General features: G+C 40.9%; 1 protein-coding gene across 2 annotated transcripts in view; it reads right to left on the bottom strand.

Moving 5' to 3' along the window:
* Nucleotides 1–2,454: 2,454 nt before the first annotated feature.
* The window catches only part of LRMDA (leucine rich melanocyte differentiation associated), a 1,127,899-nt gene continuing 1,112,189 nt past the window's right edge, over nt 2,455–18,164 (bottom strand). For both annotated transcript variants that reach the window (XM_063670438.1, XM_063670439.1), the window contains one exon: nt 2,455–5,411. In XM_063670438.1, the coding sequence (XP_063526508.1) occupies nt 5,332–5,411 (80 nt within the window). In that variant the 3' untranslated portion in view covers nt 2,455–5,331. The remainder of the gene's footprint in view (nt 5,412–18,164) is intronic.

The raw sequence follows: 18,164 nt of genomic DNA on the forward strand, positions 1-18,164 counted from the left end.
CCTCATGACACTGTCACACCACGGCCTAAGCACTTTATGACTGACGTCATAAAATGTAGATCAGCAATTCATAGGAAAGGAGGACACAAAGTAGATATTAATTAATCAGGTATGAAATAGATGCATTTTTCTGTGTAGCATCATAATGGGATAATTACTGACCTATCTTGGAGTCCATGCAAAACTTAGAAAATGTATGTCAGTAATAGAAATTCTCTACTCAGATCCTAAACTCTCTCATACACATTCTTTCTCTCTCTCTCTCTGTCTAATAACCCAAGTAATTAGTTAAAAATTTTAGAAGACTTTGTAGCTGTCATTGTTATTGTTCTAATTAAGTTATATTTTGCCCCCAAAAGCTGTTTCTATCATAAGCACAGCCTGAAAAACTGAATGTGGGGTGGAAGTCAGAGTACATTTTTTCATAAAAGATTACTTTAAATAGTAATAACATAAAAATTAAAACACCATACTCTACCTGGGTGTTAAATTTTATTTGTATCTTGCTTCAAGGGAAATTTCTTTTATAGTGGCACTTAATTATTATGATTTAGACTATGATTTATTAAATTTAGCCTTTGTGAATAAATAATATACATTAATTCTTACCTACTTTGATACTCTGTAACTAGAATAGCCTAAATACTGTGCTTAAGCCCACTGGCAGGACTTTTTCCCTCTCATCACAAACACCTAAATTGGAAAGTTCATGTCTAAAGGAAATTATCCCAGAGTTTTAAAATTCATTCCTATTTATAACATTGAGAGAACTATTCCAATACGAAGAAGGAAAAGTTGATTTAAAGTAATTGATGTGACAAAATATAAACATTATTTCTAGAATATTCTGCACGTTAATCCAGGTAATCCACTTGAACTAAGATGTTATTCACACGTCCTATGAGCTAATTTCTCATTTGCTGCCTGCATGCCAATAACAGTTAAATCCTATTGCCAGCATCTTCTGCCCCATATACAGGCGCTCGTCTTTTTCTTTAAATATTTTGTGTGTGTGTGTGTTATCTTGTCAAGGTGTCCATCTACCTCTGAACTTGATGAATATACGAAGACTTCCCATGACCATAGAACTATTTTCTCTTTCATATGACTGCCCAGATCATAAGCTTACCTTGTATTTTTTAGCCACTCCAGAGCTGAGGCACTTGCCTTAGGATGCTGAGTTTGTAGAATATTAGGTACCATCCACAGTCATCTCTGTCCATATGCAGCCACCACAATCATTTGTTCCCACAGTGCTCCATGAACCATCTTTTCCACACTGTTTCATTGTGTTGGGCAGCAAATCTTATAAAACATTAAATTGGTGGACACTCATTTATATGAAAGATGATTCAATTTTGAGGATAAAATATCCCTAAACATCACTGTAGTGCTGAATATCAGCAAACCTTTTAACTGGCAGAAAACTATCTTTTCCCTTTCCTTCTCAATTTACTCCTATCCATGAAGATGCCACATTTTAATTCTGCTGCATTCTGTCTCTTGGCATAATCCCATTTATTGCCATTTATATCATTCCTACTGTAGCAACTCTCCCCCATACACATTCCATACTTAGAATTTCCCCTACTGTTTCTTAGCAAAATTCCCTTGTCCCAGGTTGGTTGTTCTCTGGGCCACATTCCAAGATACTCCAGAAGAATTAGCATGCGCTTATATGATAATATGCACAAATAACACAATTTATGACCTATCCCAACCACAAAGTGACAAATTAACACTTAGCATTATAATTACCCAAAGGATGGGAACTCCCAATGCTGGGAAATTTCAGGTAAAATTGTAGGAGGACAATATTTTGAACAGTGGTTGTGGCTTTCAATGTTCTTTGGGTCATTTGAGGGGTTGCTGATGCATTAGAAGAAGTAACACACAACACTGTACCACAAGCCGATGGTCCAGTTGTCATATAAACAGGTAATCAACATTCTTTGTGCTTCTCTGGTCTCATTTTCCTTTCCAGATCTTACTCATAACAGTCAGTTTCCTGCATGGTATTTGAACAACTTAGAGAGAATCGAGTAGTGGTAGCGCCCTTCTTCAGTGAAGGTTTCTTTCTGGAAACAGAACTGGAAGAAGCAAGTGGTCAAAGGTCACATTGGATCAGCTACAATGATGGACAGCAGGGAAGAGTCTCAATGGGTACTCTTGTGTCCACGCTGGGCATTACCTGTGTTGCAGCCACACAGACCTGATTTAGGCTGCCCTTGCAAGTAGCAAGTACTAAACACCATTATTGTTTTGATGAAAAGGGCCCTGTGGATTGTTTTTGGTCTGCATGTTAACAAAGAAAAGAAAGACAGCCAGGTTATTTCTTGAAAACAACAAGAAAGACATTTTTCCCTTGAAAATGTGCAAGATACATCTCTGCTGGAAACACACACATGCGCACACACACACACAAACAGATGAAAAATCCTTTCATCCAGAACCTGTGGTTTGCTTTCTTTTATTCCTTAGTATACATGAGTATGTGAAAACACACAACACTCAGACATGCAGCCTGATCAAGTGATAATCTCTTATAATGTGCTTCTATTTAAAGCAACAAACAGATGGAGGGTTTATGAGCGAGGCTGGTAAAAGTAAAAGCAAATGATTGCAATAGTTGTACTTTTAACAGGATTCCCCACAATCCAAGACATTATTCCCTAAGGAACAAATTGTTCTTTAAAATTATGTTACTTAGGAAAGAGACAGTCGTCCTGACATTGCTGAGGCAACAGAGAGCTGCAGGACATCCTTGTATTGCTGAGGTCTCTCCACTCAAGTCAGCGTCTCAGGGGAGGAAAGACAGGGATGTCAGGCACCACAATCCCCAAAGAACAAGCTCAGTGGAATAGGATAAAAAGAAGAAAGACCAAAGGGTAAAGGGGCTACAAAACCTGTCTGGGCCCTGATTGAATTTATTACTTTCTACTTCTCGACTTTGAAAAACAAGGTTTGGGAAATTCCTACAGATTTAAGATAAACATGCAACATGGGTTCTACCTCTGCCAGTTCAGACCAAAATCTAGCTCTAGCACAGCAAATTTTGGTTAACACACAGTGGAACTGTAACCAACCCAGCACTTCAATATCACTATCCCTGCTTAAGAGAAACAAAGCTCACTATAATTCTATCAATAAGATGAATATACCTTAGTGATGGCCTTTAGGTAATTTATAATTAAAGCTAATCTTAATTAAAGTTATTACACCATTCTGGAAGAAAATAAACAACCCAAAGAGAGGGAAACGATGTGGTCAATAACTCACTCCAAAAATATGTTTTGCCTCCAAAGCTCACATTGAGGGAGACATTCCTGTGCATGCTACAAATGGTTCTGACATTAAAAAAAGTAAACAAGTAAGAAAAATAAAGATGGAAAAATTCTGTGGTGAGTTCACAAGTGCTTTTTGATTGTTTGAGGCAGGGTTAAAGCCTTCTATAAAGACAAGGATATATGTGTGGCTAGATTGGATATGACATTGGACTCGTCTAGCTGCCCTTGCACAGAACTCTGGCTGCCCATATTATGCCAGGGAGAAAACATGTGTTGATGCTTCTAAACAACGACTCAGGGTGGGACCAAATGCAGATAATTTAAAGCATTTTTCCAGTGCTGTTTTGTAGATCAAACAGAGAAAAGGTACTCAACTCCAGTTACTAATGGCTTTGAGAGATAAAGGCAAACATTCAACATTCTCCAATTAGTCATGGTTTTGAGGATTTTAATGTTAACTTTTCTAAAGAACTGATTAACAAAGGTTGCATAATCTCTAACAGGGACTCCTGCCAGCCTCAATACATGTCATTCAAGGCCTATGTTGACTCAGTGGGCCAGAGGCTATGTAAACGGGCTAGAGCTGAGAAAGTAGGTTCTCCTTGGGCAGCTTAGGGATTCTGAGTCCCCATAGTTTTACAACAGCAGCTCCTAGTCCCTCAGTATCTATAACTTGGAGGGATTCTCTTTCAGGTTTTGCTGTCACCAAACTGACCTAATACTGGGAGGACAATGAACACTTGGTCTAAACAGAAGAAGCAGAAAAATAAACACTATCGTGTCAAGAACAATCAGCCTTTTGAATATCTTCTACAGTGATTTGACTGGTGCATCAGCAAGTTAGATCAACTTAGAGTTGCCCAACTAGCAATGATCACACTTATGTTCCTTGTGGCATTAGTGCTAGTGCACAGCCAAGCATATAGGAAGACATAGCACCGTCTCACAACCTGTGGATTTGATTTCTGAGAGGTCATGACAAAGATGCAAAATCCAAAAGGTTTGTGCCTTCTATAAAAACTCTTTGGTCTGGTGGGTGTTTTCAACAGTCTTAATTTTATTTTTTAACCCGCTGACCCATCACTCTATCTTTCATCACCTCACTCCCTTTAAATAGCACCTGAAGCAGCAAGCCAGCCCCATGCACAAGTATGGCCACAGGCATCACTGGAAGTGTGTATGGTTAAAAATAAATTAATAAATAAGAGTCCCTGGTGCAACCAAACCCTCGTGCTGAGAAAGATGCCTTACTGCCTCACACTGCATCATATTCAGGGCAAGAAGTGGATTTAGAGTTGAATGAAACAAGATAAAAATCCATGCTTTTGCAGTCCGGGATTTAGGGAAAGCTATTTACGCCAATAAAGGGATTGTTGCAACATGAAGCCAGCCACAAACGTATGACCTGGCTGGGAAGTTATACCTTGTTCTCCGAAAAACTGCAAACTGAAATGCACCACCTGTCATAAAAATGATGCTAAAGGAAGGTGGAGAGGAAGAGATGGGAGCTATGTATATGCAGAATACAGGACATTAAGATTTAAAGGGAGTGAGGGAGAGTGGCCGTCCCCTAAACTGTGACTATTTCACTAAAAATAAGCCCGCAGCACGATGGTATCAGAGGGATTTCAACTCAATAGGTGAGCTGAGGACAGTCTTTCTCACTTGACTGCAGCCACTGAGCATGTCCAGGGAGGCCCCAGGTGTGACCTCTGCTCCCCTGTGAGCAGTGGCAGGACCAGGCAATCTATCATGGTGTTCATGCTGTCAGCCCCATTGCTTCGCCACCGCTGTCTGTCACCCTGGTGGATGAGACCTGCTTAAGGGCAATCATGTCAATCTCTATGTGACCACTCAGTCTAAGGCAGAAGGATCATCTTGACAGGCCTGGCAAAGTCAGCAGAAGGTACCAAAAGCTGAAGTCATAGCTTTTCCCAAAGAGAGGCAATGTGGGCTATTGTTTTTTCTTTAGCACTTTCTTTATTTTTGACTTCCCTTTTGATTTTATTTTCGTGAAATGGGTGAAGGTATACAGAACTTGGCTTCAGAGCTGGTCATCTCGGATAAACCTGTTGCCTTCTGAGTTTTTCCCATAGTAAACGTAGCGACACTTCCCCAGGACACCTGCGAATAAAAAGACACATCATTACAGGTGGCACAATTAGCATAGCAGGGAAACACAGGTGCTGAAAAGCAGACATGCAAGACAATCATAGATCCAATGGGCAGCAGAAAGTGGATGAAACCCCAGAAGGGAGGAACTCTCCCTTTTTGTCCTCACAGACAAGAAGGTTCTGTCAACCTCAGAGTTGACATTGAAATAAAATGTCACTACAAGTACAGGTTCCTAGGAATATTGCTTTCTGCATGACTTCTCTTCCACATGTTAGGTACTTTTCTAATTTGGCCAATTACTCCCCAGAATGTAGCCTCTCCTCACTCCAGTTTCTCTTAGTAGAGTTTCTAAGAATGGAAAATTGAGAGTTTAAAGATGAACCCAGCCCAAGAAAAAGATGTAGAACAATCTTCCCAGAATGTGATTATTTTGATACCCTTTATCATGAAGCAATATTGTTAACTTCCAGAGAGAATATTCCAAATTCTGGCAGGCACCAGGCATTGAGCACATATGGGATGATTAAGGAAGAGAGGCAGTGTTGACAAAATACCATATGTATGGCCAGGCGTGGTGGCTCACGCCTGTAATCCCAGCACTTTGGGAGGCCGAGGCAGGTGGATCATGAGGTCAGGAGATCGAGACCATCCTGGCTAACATGATGAAACCCCATCTCTATTAAAAATACAAAAAAAATTAGTCAGGCGTGGTGGCGGGCGCCTGTAGTCCCAGCTGCTCGGGAGGCTGAGGCAGGAGAATGGCGTGAACCCGGGAGGTGGAGCTTGCAGTGAGCCGAGATCATGCCAGTGCACTCCAGCCTGGGCGACAGAGAGAGACACTGTCTCAAAAAAAAAAAACAAAAACAAAAACAAACAAACAAAAAACACCACATGGACAGGAACAAGAGCCTCCAACATTAAATGGCTTCTTACAGGTATCCTGAACTCTCCTTCTCCGGTCAGAATGCATTGCCTTTCCATTTTCAGTTTTACTTTAAGTAACTCTGTGGCTCCGTATAAGGCTCTCCTCTCATTCAAGGCGACTGTAGAAGACTTAACAATGAAAAATGCCCCTACAATAGGGTTGAACTTTTTAATCAACTCATTACTTACTCTAAATACCCATAAGAAATCACCTCCATAGTTATTATGAAAGCTCTGTAGGATTATCAACGAAAAATCTGTTTTGTTTTTGCCACCTGCATTTTTATTTTCTTCTATTTTTAGAAAAACCTATTTTAAATTCAGCTGGACAGAGCTGTCTTAGCGCTAATCGGACATGAGTCTCTGAACTGTACACAACTAGAAAAAAACAAAGAAAGGAAATGTCCATAAGACATTCATTCAAAAGCCACAAATCTGCCTGTGAAAATAGCTACCTAGGGACATGATGATTTTTTTTTTTTCCATCAGTGTGATAGTGTGAAACCAACAAGCCCATTTTTTTTTTGGTTGTTGTTAATTTGTGATAAATTAGCACTTGAAATTAACCAGGTTCTTCACATCAGAAGTTCTAAGTAGTAAATATTTTTGCAACTGTAAAAGAGATGTTTCTCCACTACAAAACTTCAAAACCTTATTCTTACATAAGGATCAAAATGACTTTTAGAAACTTTTAAGGACAGATCAGATGCTCCCTGGTTTGGATGGCTTGGAACAAAGCTAGAAATTGCTGGGGTCAAATAGTCTGTCAGAGTTGGCAATGGAGAGAGGGTGACATTGTTCCACGGCCTCAAAGCTGGCCTTGGGCTCACTCTCATTAGTTTTACTTCCTGCCATGTTCCCATGAGCAAGTTTACTGTGGCTCATGCCTCCTCTTTGGTCATGCTTTCTCCTTGGCCCCTAATCCCCAATTTCTGGTTTTCAGTATTGGTCTGGTGCCTGGAAACTTTGAGCTTGGATAGAACCTCACTGAGACCCTTCTTGGGACCTAAATTATTCTTTTAGTTGTTGGCATTGAGCTGTTTTCTTTATCGTGCTGAATTATGTAGCCACCAGCATTGTACTAATATTGTCACCCATGCCAGGATCCTGCTGGTCTGCGGCTTGGCTGATCAGGCTCTGCTCCAGGAATAGCATCCACTACACGCCTGGGTGGGAGTGCCTCAGTTCTGCCAGGTATCCACACAGGGCTTCCTTAAACATAATTGATTCAAATAAACCCTGAAGAATGTGAAAGGATGGGGCCAAAGGATGCTAATTTCTTTCTACAGCGCTAGGATAACATGAATTTTCATAAAAAGGAATGGATAGGTCTGTCGGATGTCATAAAGAACACAATCTTTCTCTTAAGCAAAAGGATGAAAGGCAAACACACACATACCACACACACACACACACACACCACACACACACACATACCACCCACCATGAGTGCCCTCTCTCCAGTAAACTCTCCAGTACATTCAGGGATTCAAATGCTTTTTTTTCTTCCCTTTCTCCAGGGTAAACTTCAACTCCAGATCTCACTTAGATGCAACTTGAATGGCAAGTGCCACCCTAGAAACAGGCTGGATGCTCCTGGAACGTGGGCTGGGATGTGTTCTGTGCCACATTCCCGAGCCTTCTTTCTGGCTGGCATTGATAAAAGTCCTTTTTAAGGCCTACCCTGTTTCTTTGGGCCTGGAAACAAGAATGTTTATAGACATCCTGGTGAGAGAAGGCTGTTTGATGAATGCAGGAGACTGCGGCTAGGTGTCAGCGCTTGGAAAATGAGGCAAGGACATGAGGTATTAATATTGTCAATGATCTCTTGACAGAAAAACAGATACCGCATTCACTGTCAGATTTAAATAGACATCAAGTGCATTAATGACAAAAGGGCAGACTTCAAACAAAGGGGCTGTGTGGTGAAGCGCCGAGCTAGTCTCTGTGCTGGCAACAGCCTGATCTGAAAAGACACCATCAGGGTTGCAGACAGGCCCAGGATTGTGTGCGGTGACAGAAAACAGAGATACTGACAGAGATACCAGCGCCATATTATGCCAAGGATATTCTAACGCTGTCTGCGGCTCTAACGAAAGCTGACATCACTCCCCATCACTTGCGGTCTTCTCTGCCTGCCCCTGCAGAACATCTCTCCCCAGACATCATTACAAAACTCACTGCGGCTGTGAAGGTCCTGGCAGTTCTGTTCTGCTGGAGTGGTGGGGTCACGGGGCCTAAGGATAACCTCAGTCAATCTAAATGTGGAATTTGCAGGAGGAGCATGCCTGACCCCACTGATATCTTGGCTACTTGAGGTGATCAGAAGGCCATTGTGTGAGGAGCTGTCACCTTGAATAAACTCCCAGAAAGGACGGCACTCAGTCTGTGGGCTGCTCCAGGAAGGCATGGGGATGGCCTGGCAGTCGAAAATGAGATCCAGCTGCTGGTGCTCGTCCAGGGAGAAAGGTGCTCTGGCTAGCGATGGTAAGAATCGGCTGAAATTGTCAAACTCAAACCATCTCCAGCGGCTGAAATTAAGCGAGAATTGCCTCTGTGAGGCTCCTCCCAGAGCTCAGAGTCGGGATGTGATTACCCCCAATATGTGACTTTTGTGTTCAAAAATAAATAAATAAAATTAACCAGGAAAAGCAAACATGCACAAAACAGCACAGTCCCATGTGTGGCCACAGGCCTTTATTTATCATGAAAGTTATTTGTAAAATATGAGGCTCTGCTTGTAAATTAAGTGAGGTGGCATTGCGTTTCTCTCCCCTCGTCCTCCCCCCACAGCCCTTCTTCTCCCGCCATGGCAACTGCCATAAACTGTGAAAATTACAGAGGGAACAGTTTGCTTGCAAAGAACATTTTGATGGGGAGGCACTCCGAGGCTGGAATTTGGGAACCTGCTGGTTTGTGACTCAGTAGGCAATGGTTTCTCTGCACATCTGCAACGGATTCATTTGTTTGTATCTCCTCAAACTACAACGTCTTGGGACTGGAGGGGGAACAACACATTTAATGGCATATGCAGTGTTTTTAATTAAAAGATCTGGCTTTGGCCATAGTAAGTAAAGCAGGCTTGCCCTGTGTCAGGCTGACGTGCAGCTGTCTGTGTGGGGTTTCTTTTCGAGAGACCCTGAAAAATGACAGGGCATCATCCCCTGGGGGATTCTCTCCTGCCAAATGAGACTCCTAATTTTTCTTAAGTAGCCAGCTCTCCCATCACCATAAGCTGTTAAAGCTATAATTATGAAAAAAATGTATCAGGAAGAATCTGTTTTAAAGAGGCCCTTTATCTTTTCCATGTTTTCCCCCTCTGGAATGGACATCCTAATTATGCAGGTTAAGTTATAACCTTGGGGCTGCCTAAGTGGGTGGGAATCAGCCTCCTTTCTTGGATGTAAGGCTGGGACTGCAGGGTCAGTACCAGAGATTTTGCTGGGGGAGGCCCTGAGAGCCCAGTCCAGGGAAGGGAATTCTTGCACATCCATTCATCCAGCATCCTGGACTCCCTGATTCCTGGATGGCCTCACACTTCCAGCTGCAGTTCAATAGTCTATTTAGTAAGGGGAAGTGGGGGAAGACCTGCATTTAGATCCAGCTCTGCCCCAACAGTCATGTGACCATGTACACGTCCCTTTCTCTCACTGGGCAGGTTTCCCCATTTGTAAAACAAGGGCAAGGGGCCAGATAATCTCAGAGGTTCATTTTAGCTCTGAAATACGTGATTTGGCATTTTCCAATGTTTTCCTTATGAAGATGAGAACACCAGATCCAATATTGCCTGATGCAGGAGACAAATTCAACAGGTCAGTCAATAAAAAAATTGATTTGGACTAAGTCAGCCCTTGAAACCCATCCAGCCTGTAACCCCACAGTATAACCTGGATAGAAGGGGGCCTCTGGAGGACCCCAAAATCCCTGAGGAAAGGGTTTTCATTAACTTTCCTGCAATCTGCATTTCATACAGCTAGAAGTGCTGACCACTAACTAGGCTGTGTCCCACTGGCTTTGGCATAAATAAGCCCAAGTCTCATAACTCCGTATTCAACAGAACTAAAGCCTAGCCATCAAAGCAAGTGGTCTGTCATTAATATTTTAGTGGTGAAAAACAATCTGCATGTAAAAATATAAAAATGCATTTGATATTGGAGTGCAGGTTGGACCAACACATTCATATTTGTAAAATAGAATAATTATCACTATTGTTAGTTTTGGTAGTCATCACTTTAGTGGTCATTATTTCAAATGCTATTTCATATGAGTTTATAAATGTAGCTACGGAATCACAAACATATCTTGATCCCATTGTGATACTAGGAGTTTATAATTATCACTAGGATGGAGGCAGGGGATGAAGGGTTCCCCCACAGAACTCCTGTTCTCTCATCTATATGAGAAAGGAAGGAACTAGATACTCCTGACCCCTGCAAAAGGTGATAACAATGTTGTGAAGAGGTAGATGGGCCCAGTGACAGAGAGGAAAAGGTGATCAGGAGTGTCTTGGTCCACTGCAGAAGGCTCTAGAACAATGTTTCCATGGGACTCTATACATGTCCATAAATGTGTCATCCCCTACAATATTCTCCCTCCGCCCCAATTTCTAACACCCGTACCTAAAACCATACAGAAGCATCTTGTTTACCATGGAGATACATCCCAATAAACCTATTGTAAGTTGAAATTATTGTAAATCGAAAATGCATCATTACTTGAAACTATCTGAAGTTGTAAGCCCTTCAACTTACAATGGGGTTACAGCTTCTATCAAATGTGTACGGCTTTGTAAAGTTAAACAATTATAGGTTGAACCTTCGTAAGTTGGAGAGCATCTACACTTGGTACAGATGAGATGTTCAATAAATATTTGTTGAATAAATTACTACCATTAAAATAATCATATATATAAAATTTACACAGAATCCACAAAGTAAGGAATGTCAATTGCTGGACACTCATCTTTTAACCTCTGGTATGACCTCAGACATTTGAAACACTCTGAAAATATATACAGATTAAATATTTGCCCCATTGAACAACAAAGAGTAATAGGAGGCAACAGCCTCAGTTCCTAAATCATGGTGGTGTTTTTATCCCAAACACTTTTCTCCCACAAAAACAAAGCAATCACAACATCTAGTTGAAAAGAGAGAAGTGCAGTGAACATTATCATCTGGCCTAAAGAGCTGTAAACATCATACAGTGGGAAGGGACATTCCCCAGAAAGCACATTCCTCGGTCTTTGTTAAGTGCAGGCCGTGAATACACGGGGAACTGGAAAGGAATAAACACCCATGTTTTATGGTCTTGAGAAGTAGCTGGAGCAATACCCTGAGGTCAGCCCGTGTGATGTGCTATCAGCTCTGCTGTGGCTATCACACAGGATTTAGTGGAGCCTGCGAAATGACAGGCTCCTAGCACAACATCCTACTTCAGTGTAAGCTACTTAAATACTAAGACAAAATAAAGAAGAGAGACTTTAAAAGGTCTTAGGGGAAGGGATTGTGTGGGAGCAGTGTTTGAGGAAGGAGGACAAAGACCTTCTTCTCCGCTCAGTATATTTTCCCTTCATCTGCCACACATCTGAGATGCTTTAGGTTGGAGATGAAATGAAGAAAGGCTCTCCACCTTACCCAGGGGAGGGTGGAGAAGGCAAAAAAAGTGTGAGACTTGTTTCCCAACCTAGCTGAGCATGACTTCAGGCAAGTGTCTCGGTTTATCATCTGCATATTGGGTGGGAATGGGGTACTGCATCACAACAGTGCATGCTATAACCCCCAAAACCTCTGTTAGGGCTCTTGCACCATGGGGGCGGTGGGGGGGTGGGGGCGGGGATACTGCACACTGTCCTTGCTAAATACCGCAGTGACCACTTCAAACCATGCTTCATGTTTCACCTTCACTGTACAAAAACAACCCCACAAGGGGTATTCCTACCCTGCTACACTGATCCTGATGTCTTGCACTGGTAGACATTTGAATTCTCCAACTTTGAGTCCAGGGATGCTTTGACTTCAGGTTTATAAATACAAACATGTAAACTAGCCTGGTAATTTGTCTTAGAGAAAGCATTAATTATTCACAGCAAACTCCATTTAGCCAGTTTAATTCCTTAATCAATTTTTAAATACAAAAAACCATTTCTATTTTTAAGATTTTCATTCCTATTTTATTGAATTTATTTTCAATGGGATCAATTCTTTATCATGTAATTTTTACAGTAAGGTTAAATTCCTCAATCAGCTCTGGCCAAATATTAAATTGTGCTGATTATATCTTCTAAATCTCTTTCAGAGTCATTTATTTTTACAAAGTCCCATTTCCTTGAGTAAAATATTGCAGATCTAAATTGTGACAAGAAGACTTGAGTCTGCTGTTAAACTTTAGTCAACAAATTTTATTGTGTGTAGTTTTAGCTCATTTCAATTTTATTTTGCTTTCATTATTTCTATCAAGGTTAATTCCTCCCCATGTATTTGTGTGGTTTTCAATATATCAACAAGATATAAATCTTTGGTCCATTTTTCATTCATCATAAATTATATTACGTGCAGGATTAGTTGCTGTCCTTTTTTTCCCAGGTTGATTATTTCTGCTAGCATTGTTATCATAAAGTAGAGTAAACGTTAGTTTTTATTCATTTCTTAGCACAAAAAGTATGAAGGACAAAGGTGAATACCAAGTGCATGATAGGGTCCAAACTGTGGGGTTCTGATATGCTGTCTTCTACCAAATGCCAGACAAAATATTAGAGTGTGGAGCACCAATTCAAGGGTGAGGATTCACCATACCTGGCAAGAAGGCTAACAAAAATGCCAGGCAACCTATCCTTTTGACAAGAGGGCATTTGACTCCAATGCTCAGACCCATCCAGTGCGGCTTTCCACTGGGAGAGGACAGATTACACAGCCTGCTGAGACAAATGCTGGGCCTTGTCAAGTCTCACCTACTTGTTTGTAGGGAAGGAAAAACAGGGGAAGGAAGTCAGTCAGCAGGGAAGGGATATTGGCAAAATTTGTCGTGAAGGTGATCAGCAGGCAAGGCTGTGGGGCTAGCCTCCCAGACCAGGGAGGCTAAACAGGCAGTCACAGAGTGGGCAGGCTCATTGTCGTGTGACAAACCAGAGCCTCTAGAAAACACACCCTGGGCTCCCAGGGCAGCTGAAACGAGGCTTGTCATCTTAGAAGCAGAAAGGGAGGTAGGGAGGGAAAGAGAGGAGAAAAAAATGCAGGGCAAGTCCTTCATATAGTCTGTCATATATTCTGTCAGTGGAAAATGGAAAAGCTGGTCCAAGTCTGAGAAATAACTGCATCTTTGAGCAGATCCTTAGTGACATTCTCTACTGTCCCACATTGGGCCCTGGACCCCACACTCAGGTTACAGGCGTTGTGGCTCTATCCAGACTGAGTGGGCCATTCAGTCCTTTCCACATGAAAGAAATATTAGGCTAACAGATTAAACATTATCTGGCAGGGAATATTTCCATCATGTGAATCCTGGAAAGGAAACAGACAATGTACTTTTGCTTAGATGTCAATGCCTTTTAATTTCCTATTTTTTTTTTTGGATTGGGGGTTGTAACAAATGAGTATCAACTGACAGAAAGATTCTCAGATTGGAGGGTAGGCTCACTAGCCCCCTTTATTGGGAGCTCCCTTTTTTGGCTCCTACCTCTATACACATTGTATTTCAATCAAACAGAAATGTATTATAAATATGAGAGGTCAAACTCCATGGTAAATATTTCCTTACTCCAACAACCCCTCTCCTCCCCATCACCCAAATAAACTGCTAAATCTTCTTAGCAGTTCAAATTTTGTTTTTTAGCCTCAGGTTACATTTTTTTTTCGTCCAAGCCAAAGACGAAGCCTGAAACAGTTTTTATTCTTGACTTCCTAAACAATGAATTGTTTATACTGTCCTATAAGGATTCTCTGTGATTTGCTGTACTTCCTAGTAAGCTTCAATACAGAATGGTAAACTTTTCTTTGTAAGTATTTCTTTAAGTGTATTGGAGGATTCTCAAGCTGAGAAAGAATTTAAAGAACCTCATTTTAGGTAAATTCCTTCATTTTACAGAGGAGAAAAATAAGGTTCCAACTGGCTTTTGGAAGGTGACAGAACCGGACCAGACACCCATACAACTCTATGTAGCCCAGAAATATCCCTGAATTAGAAGATACTGCCTTGGCGACAGGAATATAAATTTTGCTTTTCCGCTTATTTTTCAAATTCAGTATTTATTTGTTCAGTCCTGTTCACAGGAACCAGGGGTCTCCGGAGAACATCAAAGATCACCCACACCCTTACTTAGTAGGCTCATTCTTACTTGCTTTTTCTTAGAGAGAAACTTGAACTGCAAGACTAGTTTGGTGTGAGCGTATTTCCCCTCTCTCCTATGTCTGTATTCTAAGTAGGGCTTAATGGATTTGAGATGGGCTGGATTCCAAAGTGCATGCCGAGATGGGATGCGAATCCGTTCAGATTTGTGAAGTGCCCTTCAGTGCGGGTCCGTGATGGATGTCACATCAACCAGGCTGTCAGTCAAAGCGGACAGTGGTCAAGTGCTCTGGCCTCACGTTTCTTTCTCAATGTTTGAGTGAGAAACTCAGACATCTTTCAGACAGGAGAGAAAAAAGAAAGAAAGGAAAAAGCCATCCCGTCACCACCTCCTCCATTCCCGCCATTATCTTTACATTCATCCTTTCCACCTTCTAGCTGAAGTCGGGAGTATCACCACTAGAGGGCAGCATGAATTTAGGAAAGCAGCCGCTTGCTTTAAAAAAAATAAATAAATAAGTGGTGGCAACTATTCAGGGAGAGCCATTACAGCCAGACTGCGCTTTTGGTCACCAATTATAGGTTCCTTAATGATCAGTATGTCATGTTTGGTCAATCTGTGCTGAAGGTTTTCAGGAATGGAGCTATCAGACACTCCTTGCGCCCCATTTTGGGGTTCTTCTTGCCTCAATTTCAGGGACTGAATTTCTTTACCATCAATTGTTCTAATTAATCTTTCAGGCTCAGAGATTGGGGATTTTTGCATATCACCTCCACAAATGTAAGGAAGCATTCAAAATACTAAAGATTTCCTGCATTTCTTAGGGGGAAAACATCATTTTTACCATGAAAGTTCAAAAAGATATGCCATCATTTGACAGTCAAAAAAGTAAAAAACATAAAAATAAATAAAAATGAAAAATGGATCAATACATACAAAGTTATCCTCTTTTAATGCTACCCCTCCCCCCAAATCTACCTAGCATTGTCTTCCCTCTCAGGGTACCTGGTCCCAGTGTCATCAAAAAAGAGAGGCAGAAGCTACTCAGATAAAAATATGACAATAATTCCAGCTGCTGTTTGATCCTTATCTGATCCCCATCATTGGTCTCTGGTACATGGGTCAAGTAACTATTTTCATGCCTGGAACAACAAATGATCACCTCTCTTTAGGAGAAAGAGGTATCTGTGGGCTTCTAGAGATTTCAAACATATCATTATTAAAAAACAAACAAACAAACAGCAATAAAGGTATAACATTCTAGGGAATGGCATTTTAAATTAGAATTTTATAGGATAAAAATACATGAGTGGATTCAATCAAGGAAGGAGTAAACACAAATTGGAGTTACTGGCCTTCTAGGCAGGGGAAACCAGAGCTGGGTCCAGGTGTTATTCTCCATTTCAGCAGAGAGGCCTCTCAAGTGGTCACTGAGGCAAGTATAAAATGGCCCTCACACATCTTCTTAGCTTTCCTAATATAACAGTCATGTGACTAACTAGCCACTCGGAGAATGTTGGGTCCTTGTTAATTAAATTATCTCATTAACTCATGGTTAGCTAGAAACCTTTTTGAATTTTCACACATAAGACACTAAAACCAAAGTCAGTTTCACTGTCTTACTAGGTAATCATAGTGACCACAACTGAGTATTTCTTTGAGTACCTTTAGTGAGGATAGTACAGTTAGGAGATTAGTTGGGGTGGGAAGACTGCGGATTGAACATTTCTCAAGATCTTAGGATCTCCTGCTTATATGAGCTCCAAAAAATAAAAAACAATAGATTTTCACCCATGCATCGTAAAGCCAAGGGCACAGTAGGTATGCAGTACATTTTTTAAAAATTGTGGAATAGATGAAAAGATCTCAGCATACTTATTCTGAACCCCAGCATTTATTATACATCCCTGGACAGTTGTAGGTAGAAATGTATGGGTTGGCCCTGGGACAGTGGTTCTATGACTTGCCCATGCATCAGAATCACTGAGAAGGCCTGTTAAAACACAGCTTGCCAGGCCCATTCCCCAGAGTTTCTGATTCCATGGATCTGAGTCGGGGCCAAGAGTACGCATTTCTGCAAGTTCCCAGGTGATGCCGATGCTAAGGGACCATCTTTAAGAAACACTGTTTAAGGACAACCTACAGACGGGCCCTTATTTCTTTTTAAAAAGTAAAACTCGTGACATTACTTTTTATTCTTGAAAAATCAAGACTGTCTGAAATCAGAGATCTAAAAATCTGGTTAACTGAGGGTTCTAGTGTCTTGAGTTTTGGTAAATGGAGGTTTTATTTTATCCCCAATAGCAGTCTGAAAGCTAATGATACCTAAATAATAATAATAATAATAATAATAATAATAATAATAAAAGGTTGTTCCAGCTCTTTATCTAAAACAAAAACCATAAACATTCAAATTTTAGTGATGTGCAATTACATTAACAAGAAAAACGAAGAAAACAGTTTCTTTGGATAAGTAGAATAGATCTGAACCATCATTTATGGAGTATAACCAAAAAATAACTTGCAGGAAAAATTTCACAGAAAGACTTTAGACTCCCCCAACACTGACAGAATCTTGTGTGAAGAAATCTGAGCAGTGGGGGTCCTCCTGCAGAGTCTGAATGGGAATTTTGGCTTTGCTCTCAAGCAGAAATTTGCTTTTGGGCTTCAGATCTGTTCCTATTAGAGAGCTTACATCAAAAGCAGGGAACATACACAGTTCTGTCTGGTTCTGCAGGCTGAGATTTCTCAAGAGAGTCACTGAAAATAAAGACAAGTTGCTTTCTTGTTTTCCTAATTCTTCAAGCTACAAAAAAAAAAAAAAGAAAGAAAGAAAGAAATAAACCTTTCAAATAAAATTAAGCAGACCCTGTAACAACTGGGTTTGTCATAATTCAAACCCTGCAAGGATTGGGGAAAAGGCCTTCCTTACTTGGGCCCATTGGTCCAGCCTCCACCTGCCCTTCATTAGAATCCAAACAAACTCTTCCTGTACTGATATCACCATAATCTTTCCTAATTCCAGCACACCCTAAATTGCTTTCTCTGAAAAGAAAACAAAGGGAATCTGATGATATACAATCTAACCAAAAGAAGTTTGCTTTACAAAAAATGACCCAGTCTGTTGTTGCAGAAAGCACAGCATAATTCTTGGACACTAGCTCATCCCAGTGCCAAATGATAAAATATGTTCATAATTTCCTGATCTTCAACTCCCCATCCTCTAACCTGCTTTGGGAAAAAGCTGTGTGTGTGTGTGAGTGTGTGCGTGCATGTATATATGTAAATGTATATGTGTATGTATATGTTAATGCAAGAAACTGTAGGTTAAGGAAGAATTAATAGTAGAAAGCAGGTTATAAGAGTTATATGAACCTCCGTACATTTTTTTCTGCCCAAGATAAAGACAAGGAAAATAGTAGAACAGCATGTTATAAGGGCTTTCATTAGGGTCAGGCTCATTAAAACTTAATGAAGGCACCAGAGCCTCTCCAGCAATATTAAGATGGGTGTGTTTTTTGCCTATCAATAGAACACCCCAGTCAGAGAGACAC

The sequence above is a fragment of the Pongo pygmaeus genome, chromosome 8, assembly GCF_028885625.2.
Source record: "Pongo pygmaeus isolate AG05252 chromosome 8, NHGRI_mPonPyg2-v2.0_pri, whole genome shotgun sequence".
Lineage (NCBI taxonomy): Eukaryota > Metazoa > Chordata > Mammalia > Primates > Hominidae > Pongo > Pongo pygmaeus.